Raw genomic sequence first — 26030 nt, 5'->3', positions numbered from 1 at the left:
TTAAAATATCTGGAGCACAAGAAACAGCACAATAATGTTGTAGTTATTTATTGCATTGGCTGCAAGATAAAACAGAGGCAACCCTTCCATGAGGCATGGTGATGCAAGCTGCTTCAGATTCTGGACTGCAGTTCTATTAAAGTATTTCAGTTGCAATATTGTAGATCAAATCACTTGTTTTTTTAAAAATAATAATAATTAAAAAGCAGGGGCAACAACTGTATGGAAAGGGTAGGCAGTATAATTACATTTATAGCTGAAAACCTATACTTGCTTACGTGGCAGGAAGTCCCATTGGATTTAATGGGCCTTCCTTCTGAATAAATGGGTATTGGATTGCAATGTAAAGGTCTGTTGGTTCAGATATGTGCACAGCAATGGTGTGTTGGAGCGCCTTGCCTTCCGGATGATTTCTGCTGAATAGGCACATGAATGAGTTGGCGCATAGCAGTGATAGGAATTTTGGAACACAGAGCCTTCATAGTATGCCTCCTGCAAAACTTTTATTTAAATGGCTATTTTTCATCCATGCCACGGATAAAATTACAGCCTTGTCTTGATTTCCTATATCATCAGCACATTAGCCCTTTCCCTTTGTGTATTCATGTTCAAAATTTAAAATATTTGTATTGCAATATGCATAACTCTTTGGTACATCCGCTTAAAAAAACAAAAACAATTCCCACAAATGTTAGAGCAGCTTTAGACTGGTCTGTATAGCATAGGAAACATTTTGCATAATGCAAACAAGTCATAAGGGACTTGTTTTTGTTGCATCTGCAGCATGCAAGCTCAACACACTGAATACGCTTCTCAAGACTATACAAATAATATGCACTAAAAGCTTTCTCGGAATATAATTTCAGACTTCATTATCAACAAGCACAGGGAATGCTTCTGAAAATGATCACAGTTTTAAATGTTTGTAAATTTTGTGCGTCAGCATTATATAGTGCCATATGCACAAGAACGAATCCCATTTTAAAGTCTAGACTCTAGATGAAGGAAAAGAAGTTTAACTCAAACTCTTCCCTGCCAACAAAAACTCCAAATATTTAGCTGCAATTATTTTCTGTTATCTAAGGACAATTGGCTTTGCAAGGCTTGATCCCAGTTAGAAAACCACCAGAAACAATAAACTGAAATTCCTAGAAGAAATTGAACTGAATTGATTCCAATAGCTCATTGGTAGGCAGTGTGTTTTCAGGACTGGTGGCAAATGGTCCCATCAGGTTGTCCCACTAGTTACCACCCTAACAGCTGCTTTCTTCATGATTATATGTGCCATCCAAATAAGCAGACGACATCTGTTGAAATCTTAATTCCATGAAAGCTTTTCTCAACTGTGGATAGGAAATGTTAGATAAGTACTTTGCAATTTGATGATCCTTCTGAAAAGCAGCAAAGCACTGAGAGGAGCAATTATTATTAATCACTTCCTCCACTACAAGATATATGGGATTTTAGACTAGGTCAATGATTATGATTTCTTTCTTTATTCATTGCCTTACACTCCAAGGATCCCAAGGCAACTTATATGAATGCAATGAAACATACAAAAGTACGTACAATAAAATACCAGCCGCTTGCAATGCTACAATATGAAAACAATGAGCTAATGAAACAACACCTACAGCAGCAGGAAAACAACAATCAAATTCCAGTCTTTGTCTGGAACCGACTAGAAGACAATAAAAAACATTAAATTAGAGGGAAATGTTATTATTTATTTATTTATTTTATTAGATTTCTATACCGTCCTTCCTCCAAAGGAAACAATTTTAAAATGCTACAGAAGCGGAATGTTTTTGCCTGGTGCCTGAAGGTATGTAGTGAGGGTGCCAGGCAAGCCTCCCTGGGGAAAGCATTTCAAAAGTGGGGAGCCACCGAAGAAAAGGTCTGTTCCCATGTTGCCGCCCTCTGGACCTCTCATGGAGGAGACACACAAAGAAGGGCTTCAGATGGTGATTGCAGGCTCTGGGTCGGTTTACAAGCGGAGAGGCAGTCCTGAGCCATTTAAGGCATTATAGGTCAAAACCAGCACACTGAATCTAGAAACTAATTAACAGCCAGAGTAGTTGGACCAGGATTGACATTATATGTACGTAGAAGCAAACCCATTTATCACTACAATTTATATCTTAACTCATTTGGATGAACAATACACTGTACTGAAGAAGTGACCCAAGAAAAGCCGGGAAAGGTTATAGTTTCACCACTAACTGCCAAACAAGGTATATTTTATATTGCATCTCAAGTACTTACCAAAAATCCTCCGGTTATTGAGTTTCTTACTAGGGTTAATCCTAGATTCATATACTCCTTTATTTCAGTAGCATTTGGGACACTTGCGAAAGCTAAAAAGACACAATACAACAATACACACATTCAAGACAAATTCAAGCTGCCATTTTCAATGTATGAAAAAATATACTGGTTTGCCATTTTCAATGTAAGCAGCCAGAACCCTGTATATGTTTGATGCTATCTCTTACCTATGTCCCATACAATCCCCTAAAACAATACAAGTGTGCTCTCTTAATAAGCATAATCTGTGAACTATTAGAAAAATTGTTTGTGGTAAGTATCCTCCATTCATGAAGTTGCATTTCCCCAGAAACTCAGCACAGGGAGCAATTTAGGACCTTGCTGTTCTGACTACCATTTGAGGCCGGGATAAATCATGTAACAAGCTTTATTTTAAGTAACAGAATGTTACGTATTTTATTTATTTAGTACTGTCATTAGATCCCACAATTCTTCCATCATAGGACTCAAGATATCTTACACGAGGTTCCCAGGGAATCTCCCATGCAGACACCAGCCAGACTCAATCCTGATTAACTGCATCATGTGCCCTCATGCCCTGGTTTGCGTTAAACACATTGAGCTACTGAGCACAACACAATAATTTATACCCCGCCCATCTGGCTGGGTTTCCCCAGACACTCTGGGTGGCTTCCAACAGAATATTAAAATAAATAGTCTATTAAACATTAAAAGCTTCCCTAAACAGGGCTGCCTTCAGATGTCTTCTAAGTCTGGTAGTTGTTTTTCTCTTTGACATCTGGTGGGAGGGCATTCCACAGGGCGGGTGCCACTACCGAGAAGGCCCTCTGCCTAGTTCCCTGTAACTTGGCTTCTCGCAGTGAGGGAACTGCCAGAAGGCCCTCGGCACTGGACCTCAGTGTCCAGGCAGAATGATGGGGGGTGGAGACGCTCCTTCAGGTATACTGGACCGAGGCCGTTTAGGGCTTTAAAGGTCGGCATCAACACTTTGAATTCTGCTCGGAAACGTGCTGGGAGCCAAGTACTTTCAAGATCGGTGTTATACGGTCTCGGCGGCCGCTCCCAGACACCAGTCTAGCTGCCGTATTCTGGATTAATTGTAGTTTCCGGGTCACTTTCAAAGGTAGCCCCACATAGAGAGCATTGCAGTAATCCAAGCAAGAGATAACTAGAGCATGCACCACTCTGGCGAGACAGTCCACGGGCAGGTATGGTCTCAGCCTGCGTACCAGATGCGAGTTGATAGACAGCTGCCCTGGACACAGAATTAACCTGCACCTCCATGGACAGCTGTGAGTCCAAAATGACTCCCAGGCTGCGCACCTGGTCCTTCAGAGGCACAGTTACCCCATTCATGATTTCTCATAGATTTCTGCCATGTGCAGAAATTCGAGTTGGCATCCCCCACCCCCAAGCAGTTGCGATGATGTGCTCAAAGTTTATTCCTGCACCCAGCAGCCAAAATACATGACCATACATGCTATGTGCAGATCTTTCACAAAACAAAATGTAGGTTTTCAGTCTCTAAATAGAACTGAGCCTACATATATGTAGAGATGACAGCAGAGCCATCCCTGTTTAGCAATTATGGGTAGTGCATTGTGTTTTTATATGCTATAGCCAACTTTGGGTGGATAAGAAATAATAATAAGAAGTACAATATATCAAGATGATGATTACGTATGCTGAGGTCCATGGGAAGAAAGGCAGGCTATACAATTTATTCTTTATTTGCTGAATTTAGAACTTACTCTGCAAGTTCATCTTTGAACATTGGGTTCCCGGTTGATTAACATCGCACTTATAGACGTCGCCCATTCTGTTTTCTGGATATCCACTCCAGGGTGAACCAACAAGCAACCTGGAAAACAGACATATCTTTACAACTGTATGGTCATTTCAGTTGAAAGACTCCACTCTAAAACAGCTCAATGTTACTACAGTAATTATCTTTATGATTATTCCTTTGGTCTCTGTAAAACATGAGTAGTCAACATGATGCACACTAGATGCTATGGGCCACAATTCCCAACAGCACAGCCAATGGTCAGGAATCATGGGAATTGTAGTCCATAATATATGTCATGCAACATACTGAGTATTTATCATATGACAGAAATGTATTTATAATTTTGCGTTCCTTCAGGCCATCTTTTACATGGTAACATCTAGCCAATTTTACTACCTCATTTTCACTTGTGTGAGCGACTTCCGTCAACTAGGGAGCAGGCATTATTGTTGGCATCCATCCATCTCAAGAGACAATGGAGTGCGCCTCCATGGGTGAAGTCAAACCGCTTTGTTAACAGCACCAGAGTGATCTCTCTGGGGCAGAAGCCTGGGCAGTGTTTATGGAGGTCCTGGGCTGCCTAGATGACAAGACCCAACTCTCAGCCTCACTGATGTGGTCCAAAAGAAAGCAGAGCAATACAACTGGCACCAGTTGGGCTGCAAGAGTTGCAGGAAGGAGGTGTACAAGGCACCACTCAACCGTCTTAGGGACTCTACTCCCAATTTGTGTAGCTTACTCCTTAGCCCTTTCTTCTCCTGAAGATATCCCACAAAGCTGTGGAGGTTTAGGATCAGAGTTTTCCTTCTCCTAGATGTGCTACCTTTCCAGGTTGATGAGCCCCATCTGCCCCTTCCCTCTACAGCCCATGCAGAAACCGCCTTCTTGACCATTGGACCCACTATTGATCTCGTCCACTCAATGCACTAGAACCTGTCTTCATATGTAGGGAAAGTCCCTAATTCACCAAGGGCTTGAGACCCTAGTGAGTAGGCATTAGTGACAATATAATTATTACTTGAGGCACACCTCCCACTCTGCAAAGAAGGGTTAAATCTTTGCTATGCAAACAATGAAGTCGCTAGTAAGTAAAAGTTACTTACTATTCCAATCGTGGAAACTTGGAAAATCTGTCACTGTGACTATTTCCAAGTTAACACCCAGAAAACTCCCCCCCACCACCCCCAAAAAGTTCTCTCCCTACACCACATGGTCACTCAGACCAAATCATGACTCTGTTGGTTAAAATGATTTCCAGTTTGTGAAACTTTTTTTTTAAATCCAGAACAGAAGAACATAAAATAGCTTGAAAGTTTTTAAAAACAACATGACTTTTTTAAAAGCAGAGAGAGAGAGAGATCTCAAAATAATATGGAAACATCTATCTTAGTTTCCATATCTATACAGATAATTAAGTGCAGTTAATCTCAGAAGCTAAATTTACTTACAATGGTACCTCGGGTTAATAACTTAATTCGTTCTGGAGGTCCATTCTTAACCTGAAACTGTTCTTAACCTGAGGTCCCACTGCCGCCGTGCAACTGGCACACAATTTCTGTTCTCATCCTGAAGCAAAGTTCTTAATCCGAGGTACTATTTCTGGGTTAGCGGAGTCTGTAACCTGAAGTGTCTGTAACCTGAAGTGCCTGTAACCCGAGGTACCACTGTATTTGTTTATTTCAGGGTGGGGAACCTCTGGCCTTCAGATTTTGTTGCCTTCTCAATGCCCATCACTCACAGACAGCATAACCAATGATCTGAGACGCTGGGAACTGCATTTCAGCAATACCTGGAGGGTCACCAGTTCCCCTTTCTCATATAATTTGGCTTGCTTGCTGTTTACTTTATACTCTGATCCTGATGTTCTATGAACTTCCTGTCCTACCTTGCACAATGCTATGACTAAATGTACAATACTACTGTGGAGTACTATTAGTCACATTTCTAAGCATCATTCCACTAAATATTCTTTTAATGGGTCTGAATTTTAGGAACTAAACAGACGCAACTGCAAACATACAGCAGACCGTGGGAGGGAGATGATGAAAGTACAATGAGTTACTTGTAGGAGCCAAATTATGACGTAGCTCCTAATCAGAAATGGGTGAGGCACAAAGTCAACTTTAAATCCTTTGCAATCTGCAGTTGTTGGCACTCCTTTCTCTTTTCCTTCCATTGTTTAAAAGAAGAAAGTTGACAAAGAAATTAATCAACAAGCCAAGGTGATGCAATTTAGAAGCACCAGTTAATTTCTGTTGCCAGGGCGGCCCAATCAGGAAACACTCACTGAATAAGCCAAAAACCAACACCTAAAAAGTTTAGACTTTTAAATTCAACAGTTCTAGTTCTGAAAACTTCCACTTTCAATATGTTGTTCTTATGTGGTAAAATATTAGCAAAAGGTCAGATTAGCATTACTAGGGGTTGCATTCAATGGTAGTTTGCCTTAGCACAGGAGTGGAAAGCATTGTTTTACAGTCCAAGGGACTGTCCCTCATGGACAATCCTCCAGGGCCTGCAAGCCAGTCCTGGCATGGCCAGAGGCAAAAGTAGATGGATCATTACATGCCTTTGTCCAGTATACCTTATTTCCAGCATGCAGAAGTAGAATTTCCACACACACCTATGCCCCCACACTTCCCTCTATTCAGGCAAGCAAGAGGCATCAGCATAGTTCAAGGACACATTCCAGGAAGGCAAGATGAGCTAGCAAGATGTGTGGCCTGGAGAGAGCCCTAAGGGTCAGAGAGAGAAGCCTGAGCTCAACTGCTCACTGGGGCAGGTATCTTTCAGGTATCCTGAAAGATTACCTCATCCCCTACATAACCAACCGGTTTGCAGAAGTTCCCAAGTCTGATCCCCAGACACCCATCAGAAATCCTGAAGAGCAGCTGCCAGTCAGTGTAGATAATAGTGAACTAGATGGGCTGCTGGGTCTGACTTGGTATAAGGCACCTTCCTGTGTTCCTAATATAGCTGCCCTTCACTTTTCTCCCTGAACTATGAATGAAGAACAGGAAATGCTCACCATTTGCCTTCTTGATTTAAAAGCTGTTGGACCGTATATCCGAATTGTTCACTCGAGGGGCCAGAAAATACTCTTGCTCCTTGGAGCCCAACGTTGTATGCTTCACAGCGGTTTTCAAAGATGCCTATTGAGAGGAAGAGTAATTTATATGACCATAATAGAACAATTAAGAAAATAAGCCAACGTACTCATGGTTCTTCATGCCAGTTCTGCTCAGCATGTGGGTATACAGGGCTTTTTTTTTTTTTTTTGAGCCAGAACTCACCGGAACTCAGTTCTGGCACCACTTAGGTGAGTGCCATTGCCATTATAAGAGAACAAGGCCTCAGTCATGGTGAATTCCGGCAACTCTTTTTCCTAGAAAAACAGCACTGTGGGTATATATCTCATTTCCACAACTGTGCTGGGAAAGGCACCAGCATAAGAACGCAGGAAGAGCCTCATTGGACCAGACCAAAAGCTTATCTAGTCCAACCTTCTGTTCATATCAGACGGCCAACCAGATGCCCATGGGGAGCCCACAAGCAGGGCATGGCATATTAGTGTATTCCCACAAATGGTATTGGGGCTGAATATAGCAGCTGGAGCAGATTTTTTTATTGTTCTAAAAAAAACAAAAACCCAAAAAAGACCCTAGCCCTGAAAATGAAGCTTATGGAAAGTGTATGAGTGCAGCAGGGAAACAGGGAGCTGTGATGCATTGGATTAGGATAGCCTGTCTGGTGGTAGTTCTTCATGGGACTCATGCCAGTGTACTGGAAGAAGCAGAGACCACCAGTGTCGAAGGAATGAAAATATGATTTGTTTAATCCATATGAATCATTCTGGCCTACCTAGGCTATAAACAAAAGTCATTCTCATTACAGTGGTACCTCAGGTTAAGAACTTGATTCGTTCTGGAGATCCGTTCTTAACCTGAAACTGTTCTTAACCTGAGGTACCACTTTAGCTAATGGGGCCTCCCGCTGCCGCCGCGCCACCGCCATGCAATTTCTGTTCTCATCCTGAAGCAAAGTTCTTAACCCAAGGTACTATTTCTGGGTTAGCAGAGTCTGTAACCTGAAGAGTCTGTACCCCAAGGTACCACTGTATTTCAGTTTGATATACTTCTGAATAAATAGCCTCTGTACTCCTGAAAATAACCTCTGTAAGTGGATGAGCATGGTCAAAGACACTGGCTTCAATTCCTCATGTGAAAAACGGAAGTGACAGCACTGTGCCTCAAGGGATGGTTTTGCATGCATAGAGTCTTAAAATGTTAGAGCTGACCCCTGCTCAATTCTGACTCTGTAAGTGAAGGATGTGTGTATAACATCCTTGAAATATAATTGTCCAGCCACTGCTTAAGTATCTCCAACAGAGATGAGCTTGCTTCCTGTCAGGGAACTGCCTCCTGGCCCGTTGAGGGGAACGGAGGGTCAGAGGATCCGTTTGCATACAGAGAGCCCAGACGCCAATTCAGCAGCAACACCTCTTCCAGCGGGGAAAGCCGCCACACCTCCAGTGGGGAGGAGAGGGAAGGAACAAGCCTGGCAGGGAGGGGGCTTAGAGATGCCACTGAGAGCCCCAGCGCCTCTTCTAACCAGGAGCCACAAACAGGGAACCTGGCGGGGAGAGGGCTTGGGGATGTTGCTGAGACCCTGCGCTCACCTCGGCCAGCTGGTCAGGAGGGAGGCACGCCATTTCCAGGACCCCAGTCGCGCAGAGGGATGAAATGCAAGGAGGGTAGGAGGAGACTTGGGATGCCAAAGTTATTATGCTGGGGGAGAAGCTGGAAGGCACCACTCCCGGATTCTGCCAGCGACTGAGACAGACATGCTTTTTGTAGCTCTGCACTGTAAATAGTTTGCACAATAAAACTGCAAAAGACTATTTGGGCTCCTGCTCCATTACTCATGAGGCACCATCACGCAAACCTTACACTTCCCAAGGCAGTCAAACTGCTTTTCCTGTTGGGAAGTCTGTCCTAATGTTTATCTGAAAGTGGCTTCCTTTCCATTTCCTCCCACTGGTTCTAGTTCTGACCTCTGGAGAAACTTAGAAGTCTGTTCCGCCTTCTGTGTGCCCTCCAGATATATGAAAACAGCCTTATCACATTAATTTCCTCTTCTCATGTGATCAAGCTGAATAGAGTTAACTCCATCCCCCTTGCATGGTCCTGCCTCCACCACACATTTTACACCAGCATAAAGTCATCCAGTCACAGCTCAGTTGGCTGAGTCCCTGCTCTCCAGGGACAAGGGTGTTGCATCTGTGTAGCTCTAGCTGTGCCAAGATGTTGGGCTTATGCTGGCATAGCTCAGCTACACTGAGGATTGGCTGGCTTAAGACTGACCAGATCCTAACTTCCTTATCCTGATAGATCTTGGGTTTGTATTGTCCTGTCAATACAGCAGTTTCATCTGTTCCTCAGAGCCTATGGGGACTAGAATGGACACTCAGCAAACTGGGCAAGCTCCAGTTTGTCAATGTCCTTCTTAAAACGTGGTACCCAGAACTAGCAATATGTAAAAGGTATTCAGAAGTTATTACATAAATGAGAAACAGCAGGCAACAAAGCAAGATAAGAGGTGTCTTCAACAGTATGCAGAATTAGGACTCAGTTACAGAGCTGCAAATAAAATGTTTTAAATGTGTTGTAAAGTGCAATATACAAATGTGACACTAGATGGCAACAATCAGCTATGCCAAATTCAACATATTTTTCAAAATGTTTTTTAAAAAGCATTTTCACAGTGTTTAATATGTGTGTAGATCCCACATTAGTTATAACAGCAGAAGGCACTTTGCACACCAATATGCTTTTTTAAGGATCAGAATGAAAACACTCAAGGATAACAATAAATGGTACACCCTCCAGGCTATCATTTTCTCTGCTTAAGGAAGTCTCTAAGACTATTTAACAGGGTTATAGTCCACTAGCTTTTACTCAGAGTAGTCCCACTGAAATCAATGGGTCTAAATTTGGACATGGCCAGCCATCTTAATGGGTCTACTTTGAGTAACAGTCAGTTGAATTCAGCCCATAATTATGAGGTTATAGTCAACTAAGTCCTACTCAAATTAGACCCATTGAAATTACGGAACCTCTTAGCCATATTCATTAACTTCAATGGGCCTACTTTGAGTGGGACTAGCATTGAATACCATCTATTCTATGGAACTATTGATATAGGGTGGGATTCACCAAACAAAGCCTCAAGGGCTTGTGCTCGTGGAATGGGACTTTCTTCCAGAATTCACTGGGGGGGGGGGTCAGGAGAACCCCCAGAACAGCTTGTAGGGGGGAAGGGGAAGGGGAAGGGGAAGGGGAAGGGGAAGAGAGGCAATTCCTTCCAGCAAGCTGCAATGCTTGTGCAGACAGACCTTTCTTCTCAGAGTGATGTTGAACTCAGCCCACGGGCAGCAATTTCAACAAAGCTGGAGCATGTAAACTTTTATTGCCCACAGGAAGTAATACAGTAATAACACTAAGTATATCTATATATGGGCTCGTACAAAATTGCTATGGAGTGAAATAATTTGTCATCTAAAGATAAACCACCAAAAAAAAAACCCCCCACAGAAAACAACCCCACTTCCTGTCTCATTAACTGCTGGACTGGAATTGTGTAGGAGGACAGCAGCAGACATAATAATGCAGTCATTTTCCAAACACTCCTCCTTGAAATAGTCACAACCACTTACAAATCTTTTACTGACGTTTCAGATACAAGGGATTGGTCAATGAGCAGCTCTTGGAAAATAACCACTGGGCTCCTGTGGGGAATTGTACAGCTCAGACTGAATGCCCTGAAGGCCAGGCACTGTTTTCCTTACTCAATATAACACAAGAGCAGCTGATCAGAGAAGAATTGTTTGTTTCTTTTAAGAGTGGTGACCCTTATTAAGATGCACAGTATATGCACATGGCACCCACAGTTTATATGTTGATCGGTTCAAGCTGCGCCCAGTGGCCAAGGAAGACCTCATGAAAATAAAATGAAAATAGGGAGATCTGATGAAGCAACTAGTGTTTCCGAGAATGAAACACTCAGATTTGTTGTGGGAATTGGGGACTTTTAAAAATGAGGACACAAACTGTTCAGAGATAAGAGCTTCCTGGACAACACAACGGTGTTTGGCATTCCCAGGCAAGTCAAGGCTATGCTGTGTGTGACAGTCTGGAGACTGAAGATGTAAACTCTTTTTTACAGTCTTGGGTTGGTAGTACAGTACTCTGTGAAGCTCCAATGCTTGCCCGCTATCACCAACAAATGGTATACTTTCAGCTGATTTTTAAGCTGTATTCTTGTTTGTAAGTGAGGCTTTGGGACTACAGCTTAACATATTTTTATAAAATTATAGACCAGTTTCCCATCAGCACACAGTTAAAAATATATTCATGTCCTTTATATTTATCAGTTAGTAATGCCTTTCAAGCCCACTATGTTTCCAGCTTTCAATGAGGATGGACCCTTGCTTAGCAAACACTGAATTTAAAAGCTGAATTTATAGCTGTCTTTAGCTACAACCAGCTAAGGTCAAGTTCATACGTGCATCTGACTACAACCGCTATGTCTTTTATGTGCGAAGCATCCATTAGATATCACAGAAAGTACATTCATATCACCCATCACTTTAAACACTTGAAAAGTTCACACATCTAACAGCCACTGTCTCAATTATCTTTTTGATAGCCTATTTAGGGCCTTCTATTTCCAACAAACCTTTAAAACGAAGATTTCAATGCCAGTCTGTATCTGTACAGTACCAGACTTGAAATTGTTTATACTGTGATTGTTATTATGGTTAAAATTGCTTTGGGATGTTTTATTGGAAGCAATTCATAAATGAAACTAAGCAAGTAAACAGCTTTCCTGAACCACCTGCCACCTTGTTAACGACTCCACCATGATTTCTTGACTTAACCCTGTTCCATCCCCACCACTTGCCAGCCCCTGACCTTTTCTACCTTCCTTACCTCCATAAATCATAAAGGTCACATCGTTTCTGTATACTGTATAGCAAGCACATTGCTGCAAGCGCACAAACAAATCAGAAGCCATTGTCATCAGAGCAGTCAGCAGTGCACACAGGCCCATTCTAAATTTATTGAAGTTTGTGACAACAATACAGGCTAGAATTGACTGACTGTGCTTAAATTATGTGAAAAGACTTGGATCCTTTTCAGATGAGAGATTTCCCGCCTTGTGCCACAAAGAACTGGAACAGACCCAACACTGGAAGGTTGGTATCTAACGCGACTTGACTCAATTATCACCTACAAGAGCTCCAGGTGTCCCTGAACATGGGGAAGAGGCATTTAAGGGACTGCCTTTATAGGACCGAAGCAGAAAGAGATGTAATTATTGTTATTACTTCTTCTAAGTGTTCACCATGGTTTCCGCTTATTAAAACGATGCACTTTCGAGCCAGATATTTGACAAATCTTCCGTCTGCCTCATTAAGAGTCACCTTCACAGAACTACTGTTTCAATCTATGCCCTCCGCGGTCCTAGTTGGGCAATACAACGGAATACCTTATGAAGAGAGATTCTGTCTGTGTGGGCAACCATGTGCAGAGGACATTTGGGTGGCGCTGTGGGTTAAACCACAGAGCCTAGGGCTTGCTGATCAAAAGGTTGGCGGTTCGAATCCCTGCAATGGGGTGAGCTGCCATTGTTCGGTCCCTGCTCCTGCCCACCTAGCAGTTCGAAAGCATGTCAAAGTGCAAGTAGATAAATAGGTATTGCTCCAGCGGGAAGGTAAACGGTGTTTCCGTGCGCTGCTCTGGTTTGCCAGAAGCGGCTTAGTCATGCTAGCCGCATGACCTGGAAGCTGTACACCGGCTCCCTCAGCCAGTAAAGCGAGATGAACGCCGCAACCCCAGAGTCGTCCGCGACTGGACCTGATGGTCAGGGGTCCCTTTACCTTTACCTTTTACTACAATGTCCACCCAAGAAACCGATTCCTAAAACCCCTTTTCATGAAGGAAACAAATCTAACCAGGGCGGAGAGGGCGAAATAGCTGCTGAGTGATACTGATGACGCTGTGACTTATAAGGTGGCTCTCTATGCCTTGGCAGCTAGGAAGATTGGAAAGAAAGAACTGGATGAGTTAGCGGTCAATTGCAAAGGGGACTCTGAGATCTAATTGGCACATTTTATTTGAGAATTATTTTTTATTCTGCGTAACAAGAAATTTTGGTGGATTTGATCATGGTTCTACTGCATATGTAGTGACTGCTTTTTTCATTCTTTGGATGTTGCCATGGCCTTTGGCTAGCACAATAAAAAATTATTAAATTAAAAAATTAAAATCATTGAAGTTAGCTGAGGTCTCCTCTGAATTAGAGCTTCATGTGGATTATTATGAGAGTCTGCCTGTAATTCATCACACAGCAAACAGTTTGAGGAAGTGCTCCTAAATCACAACTTGAAAACTAGTCTTTATAAAAACCAACTGGAGGTGAAGAGCTGCCCTCATTCTTAACCAATTTGGCATGATTTTGTTTATGACCTGATCCAGTGAACCCAAACAAATGAAGTGAAACATTGTGACAGCAGTTGCCTTCCTAAGTAAATAGATCAATAACAGTACTGGTTCAGAAGTGAACTATTTGCTAGAAATTATTTCTAACTCTGTAGGTTTGCTGAATGTACACAAAATGTGATGCAAACGGAATGTGGGTATATTTTGTTCTAGGATCTTTTTTCTGGTTTGTACTTTTGAATTAAATTGCAGTGCACAGGAAATCATATTTAATATATGCACTAAAAAAAAACTAAGAGCGAGCTAAGTTTGCTTCATACTTATTTTTAGCCTCTAAACAAATAAGGCCTTCTTCTTTTTTAATTTACATTTATAGAGCACCAAGTCACTGAGCATCTGAATTTCAAGCGAGGAACAATACTATACAGATCTACAAGCTAGGATTTTTTGCTAGTACTGTGACAGTTACACTTACATTTCTCTCAATAGAATTTACATATCCTTCTCTCCTCAACCTTCCCATTTTACCTTCCTGTGCTTTGTACCCTGTACTATTAGCAAACCTGTTAATAACACCAGCTGCTTATTTCCTACTGCTGAATGGCAGTTGTCAGAGTACGGTAAGGCATTGTTTTGCTGGAAACCAGCAAAAGTCAATTGACTTTATGTGCAACTTTCTAATACTGTGCCAGAAAAATATCTTAGAACCACAGAACGAAAAAGCAGCTCAGTGCTGGAATCTCACAACTACAGCATCCCTGACCATGTACCCTCCTCCTGCATAGCTATTAAGAGTTGGACTGGGAGACCAGGGTTCAAATCCCCACCTGGCCATAAGGCTGACTGAGTAGTTGTGAAAAGGTAGGATATAAATGTTATAGATGATTAAAAAAAACAGTTCCAGCAAAGGAGAGCCCAACACCTTTATTTAAAAATAGTAAGCGTATTAAATATGATTGGATTTAATATTTACATTTACATCCCAATTTTCCAACAAAGAAGCTCACAATAATCACAATGGCATTAAAAACAAACATTGCAACTACTATACTATCAAACACAATAACATAAATAAAGAAAAGAACAACAAATCCATCAAAATGATTGATACAATTCAATAAAATCTTGGAATTCAAAATTAAAATTATCAGAAAATATCAAAAATCATTGAATTCAAAATTCAAAATATCAGAAAATATCAAAAATCATTGAATTCAAAATTCAAAATATCAGAAAATATCAAAAATCATTCATCAAAATGATTACTACTACTCAATAAAGTCATAGTATAGGCAGCAACCATTTTGCGGGAGTGGTCCATTCCTGGCTCCTGCGTGTGTTGCTGGAGCCCATGCCCTGCCCCTATTCTGCCCCAGTTCTACTCCCTTCCAGGCCCCAAAATACCCGTGTGTCAGTGGCCACGCATCAATTGGACATGCGCAAAATGGTCACCGCCATACAAATGGTTGGGTCCAAAGAAGTCCAAACATGTATGCAAAGCATTTCCAAGCGTCCACTTGGAAGTGGGCTGGGGGAGGAGAGAGAAGTGATTTGCTGATGTTCCCTTTGGGTTGCAACCTCATGCTGCACCTCATGAGGGAAGTAAAGGATATGTGTTCCATCATATTGAAACAAGCAGGAGGGAAAAACCATTTCTGTACATTGTTTGCCTAAAATACTTTTAGGTAAACCTTTAAGGATTTTGAAGTATTGGATTGCCTCTAATCCAGCCTTAAACCCCAAACCTCTGCCAACAGCCAGCCTTCAGAAAACGAGGAAGAAAATATTACAGGTAACAAAACAGAACACATAAAATATCCTGGCAAGGCTGGCTTTGCTGCCAGCTCCAAAAATAGTAGTGCAACCACACAAAAATGCAATGTGTTTCTTGTAGATAAAGAATAATAATAATAATATGAGTATTTATGGTCGCACCCATCACAAACTTGCTTCCTTCAGGCTATCTCCTTTAAATGGTGATGCTTCTTGAAGCTCTTACCAAATGCATCAGAAGATGTTTCCTCATCCCCAAACCAGAAGAAATAAGTACATCTCTGTGCAATGCTTCTTCTACAGGATAGATAAAAGTACTGTAATTATCAAAAAGATTTTTCTCATTTGGAGAACGAATTAAAGGGAGGGGGTACTGAGATAACCATGCATAACTTTGCATGCATGTCTACAAAAGCCAAAAGACCACAGATAGCAGTACTGAACAATGAAAAGAAGTAACCACACTTCCTCTCACACACACCTATGTTCCCTTGCCTGATCTTAGTCCCCACAAGAAACCAGCTGAATGGCTTTTTTTACATGCCTGCTCTTGCTTCCCTCCAAACATTGTGCTCACACAATCTGCAACAGTGCAGAGGCTAAAAAGCTGCTACCTTCTGATCAACTAGGAGTGCAACTAAATGGGTGCTTATTGTGAGATGGGTGCTTTTATTTATTTATATATCACTTGATTGTAAAAAAACAAAAAAGCAACAACTCTCAAAGCAGTTTACAAAAAGCATAAAACAATAAAATTATTAGTAAGAATGATTTTAAAAAACTATTTAGAATATAAAATAAATTAAAAACCAGCAGTAAACTAAAAATGCATCCACATTCTACGGTAGATACCTGGGTAGGCTTATCTAAACAAATATGGTTTTGGCAAGCACCAAAAATAGTACAATGAAGGCACCTGTCTGATATCAATAAGCAGGGAGTTCTAAAGTGTAAGTACAGTCACACTAAAATAACAATTTCTTATAAATGCCGAATGGGTATTATGTTACACCTGTAACAGTGCCAGTTCCTCAGATTGAAGCAGTTGAGTAGGCATATAGGAAGTAAGTCAATCTCACAGGTAAACTAGTTCTAGGGTTGTATACTAATAGAAACACACTGACACTTTCTATGCATACATGTTTTGTTCAGCATCTACACAACATCACTGGCATGAAAATGCCTGTCTATATTCCCCCATTCCTGCCTTCTGTCGGAATACGCTGCACGGATCCGCTATAGGATCCACATTTATTTAATTGTTTAATATAGTTTTCGGGAACTACTTTTGATATTACTACGCACAAAAGCGAAAGCGAAAGTAAGAATGAATAGTTTGGTTCACCAATGAGATTAATCCGCCTTTATTTTATAGTTCCGGTCATGTTCAAAGTTATTAATGAGCGTTAAACTTGCTTCCCGCCTTTTTGGAGGGCAGCAACAGTGATTTTATTGGTTGAGGCATTGATCATGATGTCACGTTTGTTCCTAAATAAAAGGCTGAGGCTTCCCCACTTAGGCACGTTCAGTTTGGGTCATTCACGTTCTTTCCGTTTTGCTTTAGTTGGGTTTTAGTTGAAGTCAAGTTTAGTTTAAGGGAATTAGGAGCGGGCTGGATGGGTTGGATGGGTTTTTCCTTTAGTTAGAGTTAGATCGCGGAAGATCATTCAGTTTAGCCTTAGTTAGGTTTTCTTTAGGTTTAGCCTAGGGCTAGGCTTGCGGAAGATATTTCGGTTTTAGTTTATTTAGTTAGCCTCGCGGAAGATTGGGCGCGCAGGGACTTTGAGCTTAGGAGAACTTAGCTTAGGGGACGAGCCTACGCGGGTTCTGCCAAAGCCACTAAAGATATAACCGGTGTCTGTCTTTCTTTGGGGTAAAAGAGGGAGTAAAAGGTTTAGAGTAAAAATTTTAATTTCCTTAAGTTGATCTATCTATTCAGAGTCAGGGTATATCCTATTTCTCGAGGCAACATATTTTTCTTTAAAAGGCAATTAAGAACTCATGCACCTTCGGAGTCATTACCCGGCTTACTCAACCTTCAGATTGTGAGACCTGGCCGGCGCCCGTGCTCAGAAGCACGCGGAACGCTGGCCGCTTTCCCCGCTACTGGTACCTCGTGCATGAGCAGTCCAAGTTTGTGCACGAGGAGCTCCAGCACCCAAACCCCGACAGCCTTCCAGGGGAAATCTGGTATGTGAAAAGTAAAGCTGTTGTCAGCAGCTCATTTGCAGTATCTCAATGACACACCTGCATACTAAGCCCATCTGAAAGCAACCAGGACAGAATATTGCTTCTCTGAAGCCACGTCACTACTTGATTATTTGGTTTGGTTTGGTTTGGCCAGGCCACAACACATTCTGGAAACAAAGTACAGTGGTACCTCTGGTTACGTACTTAATTTGTTCCGGAGGTCCATTCTTAATCTGAAATTGTTCTTAACCTGAAGCACCACTTTAGCTAATGGGGCCTCGCGCTGCCACTGCCCGATTTCTGTTCTCATCCTGAAGCAAAGTTCTTAACCCAAGGTACTATTTCTGGGTTAGCGGAGTCTGTAACCTGAAGTGTCTATAACCAGAGGTACCACTGTACATACCTATTTCTTGTTGCAAAAAAAAACAAACCCAAATAAAAATTAAGTACTAATTAAATTAAATTCCAATGAATACACACAGATGCGCACCTACATATACCAGTAGTAAGTTTATTAACTGTAACGGTGGATAAACCAAAGGAGATCAAGAACACCTTTCTAAAATATTATAAAGAGTTATATAAAGCACCAAGAGAATACAGTGATAAGATTAAAGGATATCTGCAACAACATAAACTAAGACAACTGACTCAAGAAGAAGTAGATCAATTAGAAAAACAGATTACAGAAGAAGAAATTGTAGAGGCAATAAAGCAGGGGAAAAACGAAAAGGCTCCGGGACCCGATGGCATCTCAATAAAATATTATAAAAAATTAAGTCAGCAGTTGGTCTCACCACTGAGGGAGGTCATGAACAATATAATGGAAAAGGGACAACTGCCTCGGTCTTGGGAAGAGGCGTATATTACGCTAATTCCAAAACAGGATTCAGATCTTTTATGTGTGAAAAACTATAGGCCAATATCATTATTAAATAATGATTATAAATTATACACTAACATTTTGGCCCAAAGATTGAAAAAGATTATGGCTTACTATATTCATCAAGACCAGGCAGGTTTCCTTCCAGGGCGACAAGTGAAAAACAATATGCGGACAATGTTAAACATTATTGAGTATTTGGATTTGAGGATTGATAAATCTGCGGCTTTAATTTTCCTGGATGCTGAAAAAGCATTTGACAACCTGTCTTGGACCTTTATGAAAACAAATTTGGAAATATTAGGATTCGGCACTAAATTTAGGAGGGGTATAGCGGCAATATATAATGAACAAAAAGCCAAATTAATTGTAAATAATGAATTGACGGAAAATTTTAATATCACCAAAGGTACAAGACAAGGTTGTCCACTCTCTCCACTTTTATTTATACTAACTTTAGAGGTGTTACTACATGAGATTAGAACATCAGGAAATATCAAAGGCATAAGACATGGAAGTAAAGAGTACAAAGTTAAAGCCTTTGCCGATGATATTGTAATCACTATAGAAGAACCAGATTTATTTATTGGAGAGACTTTGAAGGTTATTTCAGAATTCGGCGCATTGGCAGGTTTAAAAATCAATAAAATTAAAACAAAAATGATGGTTAAGAACTTGAGTGAGCAACAATATGAACAAATCCAAAAAGAAACAGAAATTGGGATTGTGAAGAAGATAAAGTACTTAGGTATTTGGCTATCAACAAAGAATGTTAACTTGTTAAAACTTGTTGGGTGGCACGCCTACAACAAGGTAGAGGTACACAAAGGGTTTTTAAATCATATAATTAGGAGACCATTGTACCAGGTGTGGGCCAGATACAAAGACTGGTTCGAGGCGAAGACGCCAGGCTGGGTGTCACCACAAGAAGCCTTCGCAATTAAAAAATTAAATATAGAAAGGAACTGGATAACGTATAGAGAATTATTAGAAATGGATGGTGACACACAGGTGATAAAGCCATATGAAAAAATCAAAGGAAGGCTATTAAGTTGGCTAGAATATCATCAGTTAAATAGCGTCTTCGCAAAAGATAAAAAAATGAAAGGCTTTAAATCAGAAAGGTCATGGTTGGAGAAGGAGGTTGCCCAAAACAATACAAAAATTTTATCCAAGGCTTATGATTACTTGCTCGAATGGAATTTGAAAGACGAGGAGATAAAAACTGTGATGATAAGGTGGGCCATGGACATCGGTCACAATATTGAATTTGTTAAATGGTCAAGACTATGGAATATAAGTATGAAATTTACAGCGTGTACATCATTGAAGGAGAACTTATATAAGATGATGTACCGTTGGCACCTCACTCCAATTAAACTTAAGAAACTCTATAAAAAAGGAAGTAAAAACTGTTGGAAGTGTGAGGTGAATGATGGGGAGTTTTTTCATCTTTGGTGGACATGTGACTTAGTAAAGCAATTTTGGGAAAGTATCTATAATGAGCTTAAAAAAATATTTAAGTACACATTTAAAAAATTCCCAGAGGCATTCCTTCTAGGGATGGTCGGACCAGAGATTAAAATTTCCGACCAGAAGTTTTTTCTCTACGCCACAACGGCAGCGAGACTACTGCTGGCCCAGGTCTGGAAACAAAAGACAATACCAACTGTGCAGCAGTGGCAACAGAAAATCACTGAATATATGGAAATAGCTAAAATGACAATAAGAGTCAGACAACAGGGGGAGGAAACATTTAAAAACGAATGGGGAAAGTTTATGGAATATTTGGAAAAGGTTTGCAAGATATGAAATATGGGTATATAACTCATGGCATATAAATAAGAATGAAGATGGCGTTATAAAACAAAAGTTAGGAGGCGAATTATTAAAAGATAGGAACTATATAAGTTTTGGAAAAGAGGATGGAAAGCTAGAAATAAGAGCTAGAGGAGGGATTAAATATATGGGAAGGTATCCAAAGCGCGAAATATAAATTAAGAGATAAAGAAGACATATTATGAAGGAAGGGAAGTTCATGGATTTATGATTTATAGGTTTGGTGTGATATAATTTGTAAATTATTATACATTTGTAAAGTTATTGTAATCATCTTTTGTTTGTTTGTTTGTAAGTGGATAAAATCAATAAAAAATATTTTTTTAAAAAAAAAAGTTTATTAACTGTGGCTCACTAAAAAAAATGTGCTAAATGAAATGTGCTGTAAATTTTAGATTCACATGCATGCACGATGGACTTTGCCAAATGCAAAGGTATGTATGAAACGTATACGTCATTGTCACAAAGAAGTCATTTGTAAATTGCAGATTATGTGCAGGTAATTCAGGAAGTGTGTTGGGAGATAGGCCAATTTTTTATTTTTTTTATTTTGCTAACTGTGGTTATGTTTTAGAAAGAGGTTTGACCTACCTGAAAACCTCTGTAAAGTTTCTTTAGGTAGATGCTGAACCTAGAGAGACACTATTGGTTTGACTTTTCCCTCCCCCACCTGCAGTTCTCTGTACCTGCTGAAGAACCTCCCCAGACAGTCAGTGGAACCAAAACAATATTGTGCAGCACCCGTGGGAGGGGAAGTTGCCCCCAATCCCGCAGAAGTCTCTTGCTCCACTTGTGCAACGTTCTTTATTTAGAGTAGGGATGTCCAACAGGTTGATCGCGATCTACTGGTCGATCACGGTCAATCCTGACACTCCCCCCCAAAAAAGCTCCACAACTTTGGTCAATCCAATGGGTAGATCACCGCCAGATTTTTTTAATAGTGGGAGTAGATCACTGTCTCTTGAAAGTTGGACATGCCTGATTTAGAGCAAGTCTCTTCTTCCAGTGTAGCTGCAGAAGACCTAGTCCACAAACGTTTGGGCAGGTTCCCCTAGCTCTCTTGTGAGACTTGCTTGGGGGCAAAGGTGCAGGAGGCTGCAGTGGGGAGAATTGGGAATGGGAAGATCAGTTACGTGGGCTTTCTGCCAGCGAAACACTGGCTACAACCCTCTCTCTTTCAGTGGCTAACAATGATTTAAGGATTAAACACAGAAACATTGACTGTTCTGCATACATGAGCTCTTCAACTATATGCCCCAAAACAACCGAAGCATATGCTGCTGGCATGGAGAAGCATGTAGAACTCTGATCGGAATGCAGCTTGTGTCCTGTCTGCATTTCAACACGGTAACCATGGAAATGGGGACAAGCCTGCACAAAGCCGAACAATGGAAACCTCGAAATGAGTAAGTGAAAATGACAACAGGGAATTGTGAATGTTCAAGACTTTTCAGAGTGCTAATGGCTTGGTCTAGCCTTCTGAAGTAAAAAAAAATTAGAAACCTATATATATATATATATATATATATATATATATATATATCCCCTCTGCCCCCAAATTTAATTACATTCAATGTGTTTTGAAATCCTTTTTAATATTTACATCTGCCTACTAATAAAGTTGCAATTCAGCTTAGAAATTACAGTGATACCTCGGGTTACATACGCTTCAGGTTACAGACTCCGCTAACCCAGAAATAATGCTTCAGGTTAAGAACTTTGCTTCAGGATAAGAACAGAAATCGTGCTCTGGCAGCGCGGCGGCGGCGGGAGGTCCTATTAGCTAAAGTGGTGCTTCAGGTTAAGAAGTTTCAGGTTAAGAACGGACCTCTGGAATGAATTAAGTACTTAACCAGAGGTGCCGCTGTATCTGAAAAGGGGTTGCCTAGATATATTTTAAAAGTACATACTTCTTGTCCTTTACATATTAATCTGATTTCATTTGCAAAATATTGTTGAATGCTGCTGTGGGACTCAGGTCTTGCCGGCGGGTTTCCCACAGCCATCTGGTTAACCACTGTGGTTTGTGAACCATTCCATTCAAGTAACCCAGAACATTCAAGGACATCTGTATTTTGCTCTGCATGGGATTTGTTTTTACTGACAATGGAAATCATGGCTGTTTTGACCAAGGCTAGGCTTTTTGACAGGCTAAGCAGGCCTTGTCCCTTAACATTGATCAGTGAAAGGGGCAGGGGCCCTCCTCAGTGACATGGCCTAGGGCCCATGATTTCATAATATGGTTATGGGTTTCAGGGGTGCCAACTTAAATAAAATATTTTGGAAACAGTTAAGCTCCATCCCGCATAATCAATCACATGACACGGCGCACACACCATCTGAACGGCAATGCCCATTAACTTTGGGGCCCCCAGGCCCTTCATATATTTTACTGGGGGGCTGAAGGGACCTCAGACTCTAGGAGTTGGCTCCTATGATGGGTTTAATTATAATGCTTGGCTCTGAAGGTTAAAAAATATTTTCTTTTTCTCATAACGGTGAAAGATTGGGTTTTCATCACTTGCCACCCTCAAGTCTAAATGCAAAAGCAGGGTGAATGCTGAACCTGACCTGAGGCGAAAGCTGACAAGACTTCACAAAACTTTCTCACAACAAAAACAGTCACATCCATCATATTAGAAAAGCAAAAGTATGGCTGTTAAAATGTGAGTTATGTGGTTTGCTTTGTAAAAGAAAAATAGTGGTCCACCAAGTCCCCCAGCAATTTCCATGTGGTCCACACACACACAAAGTTTGAGAACTGCTGATCTACACTGTTTTGACAGTATTGGTACACACTGTCACTCTAGGCTGGGTGCTTTTACAGCCTGAATTGGTGCTTTTGTTTAAGGTCCAAATACTCTCACCAAGAGAATAAAAGGCAGATTAGACAAAAATGCAGATAGAACATTTCATGAACTGAGACTTCATCCTTTCTTTAAAAATAAATAAATCACAGGCTGGTTTTCATGCCACAATTCTTCCAAAAGGTTAAGTCTTTGTATCTGATTTCATTCCCTCTGGCACTGCATTCCACAATGTTTTGCATAGTTACTGAAATAACATGTTGGAACTTCTTACAGGTAAATGTTTTTGCGTGCCATCCAACTCCACCATTAGCTCAGATGGATAAAAAAAACAACAACCCTGATTTTTTACAATCTGGAAATGTTGAAGGAAAATGCTATGACATGAGAATATCACAGCTGCTGTTCCCATAAAAAGATGTGTAAACTTATCCAAAAACACAAGGCAGTTTAGATTTCCAAACTTTACATTCATCTTGGCCCAAGGAAGAACATGGGGTGTAAGATAACCTCAAGTTTAGATTATTATTTAAAGTTATTCAACTATAAAGGTTTTTTTTAAAAAACCACCTTAAGGTTCTTAAACCTATAATTACGTGATCACCATTACACCATTTTCAGAACTAGGAGCTGAAAGAATACAGTGATTTGCTTAAGACAGGGGTGGGCATTCCAGATCTTGTTGGACTCCATCAGTCCCAGCTTTGTTGTTGACATTTTACAACATGAACTCCTATTCCGGGCCAGAAAATATGAAATAACAGTAAGGACAGGAATCTTTTTGAGCCTGTGCAGAATGCCTCTTCCCCACCACGATTGGCTACAGGGTACTGCAAGACTTCTAGATGTTAGACCAGCAGCAGCTGGCATGGCGGAAGTGCGTTCATGACCTCCCAACACTGTGGTGTATCTGGAGCAAAAGGGCGAGAACTGAGTCGGCAGTGAGGTCAAATGTACTGCTTGGGGTGCTGGATTGCCTCTGCCAGTGCATTCACATTGTGCTGCCCTCACCATTGTTTTATCCCTACCCTTCTGCCTCCCGGTGTGCTGCTGCAGCAGGACTGGTGACAGGAGGTCAGGCAAGCATTGCTGCCCTGCTGAATGCTGCTGTTCAAGGAGGTGAGGAACACAAGCTGAAGGAACACCCCAGAGTCTGCTGTCTAGACAAGTGGTACAACCAAGCCTAGTCATAATGTCAAAGCTAAAAGCAACAATACCACTTAATCCAGCTCTCACTAGTATAACCAAAGTGTTGCTTTATTGTTTCTTAGGGAAGATCTGTAGCTCAGTGGTGGAGCATCTGCATTGCCCAGATTCAATCCCTGGCATCCCCTTGTAGGGTTGATTCCAGACTTTTGGCCATCAACTGGAGATACGAGTTGGTTTGCTGTAGTGGCTAAGAGTATGAGCCATGAAGTCCCTGTTTGAAATTTCATTTTGGCCACTAGGACCTCAATCCTACATACTTATCTGGGTGTGAGTCTCATGGGTGGCTTACTCCTGAAGTAACACGTTAAGGACCACATGGCAATATGGATATAATAATACCGGATTACCTTGCAAGAATGGTGTAGTAAGTAATTACTGAGCTAAAATGGATTCAACAGTTGAGAGCTAGTACAGAAATGCTAGAGGGGTTGTTTTAAAAACGAAAAGCAAATTAGTAATAATAATAATTCTACCCAAGGAGTCCAAGGCAGCATACCCAATTCTCTTCCCATTTTATCTTCACACCTGTTCTGCAGGGTAGCCTAGGCTGAGAGTGTCTGGTATAAGGTCCCCAAGCAAGTGTGATGTCTGAATGGGGATTGGTCTCCCCAGTCTTAGTCCAAGAAGAAACCCTGCATCCACATGGGCTGCCTAGATTTACAATCTCTTCCTCTTCATCTACACCCTTGGTCTATATATTATCCACAACAATTTATTGTTGTTGTTATAAAGACAACTCAGTCAGTAGACCATGAAGTTCTTAATCTCAGGGGCGTGGGTTCAAGCCCCACATTGAGCAAAAGACCCCTGCATTGCAGGGGGTTGGACTAGATGACCCTAGTGTTCCTTTCCAACACTTACAATTCTATGATAGTCTATGAAGATCCAGCCCAAATCAAAAAAGCCTGTCAAGTCCCACAGGTTTCAACAGAAGATCCCACCATGATTGATAGCAGTGCGACTAAGTTTTATAGATCCACCGAAAGTCAAGCGCATTAATTTCAATAGGCCTACTCTAAGTAAAACTTAGCTGAATGGCATCCTGAGTTTTCACCAGCAGAGAAGAGAAGGTTTGTTTGTGTTTTTCTCCTGGGGAGATTTAAAAACGGAGCCCAAAATGAGACTTTTCTTTCCGACGCTGGAAATCCTGGTGGGTTTTTTTTAGAGGGGGAGCGGGTTAAGCAGAGAGGCGCCCTTGCTTTGCAAGCGCCGCGCATCCCGCTGCAGTTCAGGACTTGGCAGAAAAAGCGCGTCCCGAGGCAACAGCAGAAGCTCCTGCCCTGCCGCACCGGGCGAGTTCCCACCTGCCCGACAAGAAAGCCGCGCCGACTTACCTGGGCTGAGCAGCAGCAGCAGCAGCAGCAGCAAGCGCCTCACAGCCATGCAGCTCACGCAGCGTCCTCTCGCGCCCATAGTTCCCAGCAGAGAGGGGACCACGCTGGCGACTGTACCAAGCCGATAAAAGAGAGAGGGGAGGTGGGTGGAGGCGAGGGCGCAAGGTGCAGCTCGGCCGCGGGAAGAGAGTGAATGAAACGAGCTGCGCGAGCCACGAGAGGGCAGGGCAGCTCCGCCCACCGCCGGCCACCCCCGCCACGCTCCTGCTCGTGGAAGGAGTCCCCAGGGAGAGAAGGCAGCGCCCCCTCCCTGTTTCCCTCGCCAACAAACACCTCCTGCGGATGGACGTCGCCGCCCAGAGACAAAAAGTCTCTCAGAGCCCGCGGTTTACCGCCACAAGCGCGCGAGCTTTT

The 26030-nt window shown here is 41.6% G+C and overlaps 1 protein-coding gene across 1 annotated transcript in view; it reads right to left on the bottom strand.

Moving 5' to 3' along the window:
* Positions 1-25736, bottom strand: part of ITGA2 (integrin subunit alpha 2) — a 58775-nt gene extending 33039 nt beyond the window's left edge. The window contains exons 1-4 of the mRNA XM_033163930.1: positions 25617-25736; positions 7107-7230; positions 4041-4150; positions 2266-2357 (exon numbers count right to left, since the gene is read on the bottom strand). Of these exons, the coding sequence (XP_033019821.1) occupies positions 2266-2357; positions 4041-4150; positions 7107-7230; positions 25617-25695 (405 nt within the window). The 5' untranslated portion in view covers positions 25696-25736. The remainder of the gene's footprint in view (positions 1-2265; positions 2358-4040; positions 4151-7106; positions 7231-25616) is intronic.
* Between the last annotated feature and the right edge of the window lie 294 nt (positions 25737-26030).

The sequence above is a fragment of the Lacerta agilis genome, chromosome 11 (assembly GCF_009819535.1).
Source record: "Lacerta agilis isolate rLacAgi1 chromosome 11, rLacAgi1.pri, whole genome shotgun sequence".
Taxonomy (NCBI): domain Eukaryota; kingdom Metazoa; phylum Chordata; class Lepidosauria; order Squamata; family Lacertidae; genus Lacerta; species Lacerta agilis.
The sequence above is the reverse complement of the archived record's forward strand: the minus strand, read 5'-3'. Positions and strand labels throughout refer to the sequence as shown.